General features: G+C 33.9%; 1 protein-coding gene across 1 annotated transcript; it reads right to left on the reverse strand.

The window, feature by feature from the left end:
- Positions 1-663: 663 nt before the first annotated feature.
- Positions 664-2,821, reverse strand: LOC133285630 (cytochrome P450 71D9-like). The gene is made up of 2 exons (XM_061482879.1): positions 1,887-2,821; positions 664-1,396 (listed from the first exon to the last, which is right to left on the reverse strand). Exons 1-2 carry the CDS (start codon positions 2,808-2,810, stop codon positions 776-778), a joined length of 1,545 nt encoding a protein of 514 aa, XP_061338863.1. The 5' UTR covers positions 2,811-2,821; the 3' UTR covers positions 664-775.
- Between the last annotated feature and the right edge of the window lie 304 nt (positions 2,822-3,125).

Below are 3,125 nucleotides of genomic sequence, written 5' to 3' on the forward strand. Positions count from 1 at the left end.
AAGCTGATATAAATAAGATCTAAGACTAAAATTGAGAATATAACTTATACTAATATAGAATGATCATATTTCAAATATTAATATGTTATATTAATTTATAATCCATTGATTATATAAGTATAATTAATAGATTTTTAATTATATATATATATCTAAATAATAAATAAATATTTTAACTTGATAGATCAAATGATAGTTTTGGTTTTCATCATCTACGGGCTCAAGAATCAGATTTTCATGATTAATAACAAGGTATTAAAAACTTGGTAAGGTGTGCTTGCCATAAAAACTTTGTAATGAAGAAGTGTTTATGCCGGGATATAATAATGGAAAAGTTTCTACATGAATTTATATATCAAAACTCAATCTAATTTAATGTCGCCCTTATAACTTGATTAAGTTAATTATTTAATATTTTAATATATACGAGAACTTAATTTGATGAATAAGACAATACTTGTAATCTTAAAAAAAAAAAAAAGAGAGAATAATACAATACTCGTACTAAATAATTAATAAGATTGTAATGTTATATGCGACATTAGCGGAATGTGTGATTGGAAAGAAACAAAAAATTCTGAGCATGATTTATCTAGTACATGATTTTCCATTGATCAATTCCTTAATTCTTTCAATTTCGAACTCCATTTATCCAGTACATGCTTGTTAAAATGCTTCTGTAGCAAACATAGCGTAACAGACTATTCATCAACATATAACGTAGTGACAACCACTTATTGTGAGCATAAATTAACAAGATTCCTTCTTAGTGGTTTTAATTAACAGATGAGTGATAAATACAAGGAATCAGGTACAACTCATGTTTTTTTCTTACAGACACACCAAATGATTCAGTCATGTCAAGTTCTTCAGGCTTATTCCCATCAGGCATCTTCCAATCAAAATGGAAAAGCAAATTTGCTAGTAAGAGTTCAACAGTAGCAACGCCAAATATAGAGCCAGGACACATCCTTCTTCCAGCACCAAATGGGATAAACTGAAAATCTGTACCTTTGTAATCAACTGTGCTATCAAGGAACCTTTCTGGATAGAACTTCTCAGCTTCAACCCAGTAGTTTGGATCCCTTGCAATTGCCCAAGCATTAATAATGACCTTACTCTTAGGTGGTATCTCATAACCATTGATTTCACATCTCTCACTGCATTCCCTTGGTAGTAATAATGGAAGAGGAATATGTAGACGCAAGGTTTCTTTGATAACTGACTTTAAGTATTTAAGTTCATGGAGTTTAGCTTCATCTACACGCCCTTTACCATCAAAGACCCTTCTTATTTCAGCTTGTGCTCTTTCCATCATCCTTGGATTTTTTACAAGTTCTGACATTGCCCAATCTAAGGTTCTCGCTGTTGTACTGGTTCCACCAGCGAAGACATCCTGAAAGAAATGCTAACATGAACAAATATACCAACAATTTTTTTGCAGCACTACTGCATTAGTATCAAATGACAACACTAACTTGACAAACAATTCATTTTCCCCTTACGTAATTTCCCTGTAAAAACATTTTTCAAATTCAAGAATCTTTTTCTAGTCAAAAGATGGTTAATTAACAGTTATTTAAAATCTGAGTATAATTCGAGTCTTGCTTTCCCTCTGCGTGCAGCTAGCAGAGCTCAACAAACAAAATATTGTAAGCATTTAATTCAACTGCAGTTAATTAATTTTTTATTTTTTTTTAGATATTCTAATCGGTTCATCGATTCACGATTAGTCTGATTCGGAGCGGGTCCTGTGATGAAGGCTTCAAACCCCTTGCAAAGACGATATTGGAGAGGATCGAACACATGCAGTTAATTGATCTTTGATTATATCTATTTGGAATTACTTTTGGAAATTATGTGATTTCTAATAGAAAAGTACTCACAAACATAGTTGCTTTGATAATGCTGTCTGACAGAGGATGCTCAAGGTTGTTCTGCTTCTGAAGCTTTAGCAGGACTTCAACAAGATCTTCCCCTCCCTTTGCATTGATTGGCTTTGTTTCTGAACTTGTGTCTTGGTGATCTCTTACAATTTTCTCAAGTATCCTATCTATTTCATGATGAAGCTTCTCAGCTTTGGACCTTATTCCTGTCAAAAATTGAAGCACTTCAAAGGAAGGATACAAGTCAGCTATAGAGAAACCAGTCATTACTTTTGAAACATCTTTCATAGCAGCTACGAATGCTTCTTGGTCCTTGATTGTGCCTCCTAAGGCTACTCTTGATGTTAAGTTACATGTCAATGAATTGATCGCCTTACTGAGATTGAAAGATGACCCTTCACTCAAACTTATATCTTTGATAAGTTTTGATGCCTCCTCTTCCCTAATTGATCGAAATGATTCAACACGCTTTGTAGTTAGTAGCTCCAAAGTGCAAATCTTTCTCATCTGCCTCCAATAACTTCCATAAGGGGAAAAGCTCATGCTCTTTGAACCATAAGTTACAACATCTGCAGCAAGAAGATGAGGCCTATTTGCAAAGATGATGTCATGTGTCTTCATAACTTCTTTGGCCATTTCAGGGGAAGACACCACTATGGTGGAAAGTCCACCAAGTTTCATATGCATCAGAGGTCCATATTTCTCTGCTAATTTTGCTAGGCCTTGATGAGGCATTGCACCAAGCTGGTGCATGTTCCCTATAAGAGGCAATTTTGCGGGTCCTGGTGGTAACTTGGAGTTTGAAGGCTTGGTTTTTGATCTCCAAACTATGCTAAACACCATGAACAAGAAGAGAAAGAAGGACAAGATTGCAGGTAAGGGAATATTGTGGAGACCCAACTCCATAATTAAGAAGGAAAACATACTATCTCAGATGTCAGATTACTGAACTTAAAGATAAGAAAGGCATGGCGCATATATATATGAAAAAATTTATGGTACACGAGGACCACTGGTTCTTCAATTGAAATTTTGACATCTGGTTTAAAAACTTTTAATTTTTTTTTTCTCTCCACTCTCGTCAGCTTTTTCACTGTTTCTCACTGCTCCATATGCTTTCTATGTATAGGTAAGGGAATGATTTATTATTAAAAAATAATAAAATAATCTAGTTTTGTCTTTTGCCGTGATGATTTCAAGAGTTTGTAGGTGAGGAATCTGAAGACATTTAAAATTAAA

The sequence above is a fragment of the Gastrolobium bilobum genome, unplaced genomic scaffold (genome assembly GCF_033153095.1).
Source record: "Gastrolobium bilobum isolate Gb01-03AN ecotype WA unplaced genomic scaffold, APGP_CSIRO_Gbil_v1 utg38039, whole genome shotgun sequence".
Classification (NCBI taxonomy): domain Eukaryota; kingdom Viridiplantae; phylum Streptophyta; class Magnoliopsida; order Fabales; family Fabaceae; genus Gastrolobium; species Gastrolobium bilobum.

Bases quoted from the DNA above. Each gene is read 5' to 3' on its own strand.
- LOC133285630 (XM_061482879.1), bottom strand. From the start codon at position 2,810: ATGTTTTCCTTCTTAATTATGGAGTTGGGTCTCCACAATATTCCCTTA. The intron at 1,397-1,886 runs GTGAGTACTTTT...CATTTCTTTCAG, and splicing joins TTATCAAAGCAACTATGTTT to GATGTCTTCGCTGGTGGAAC.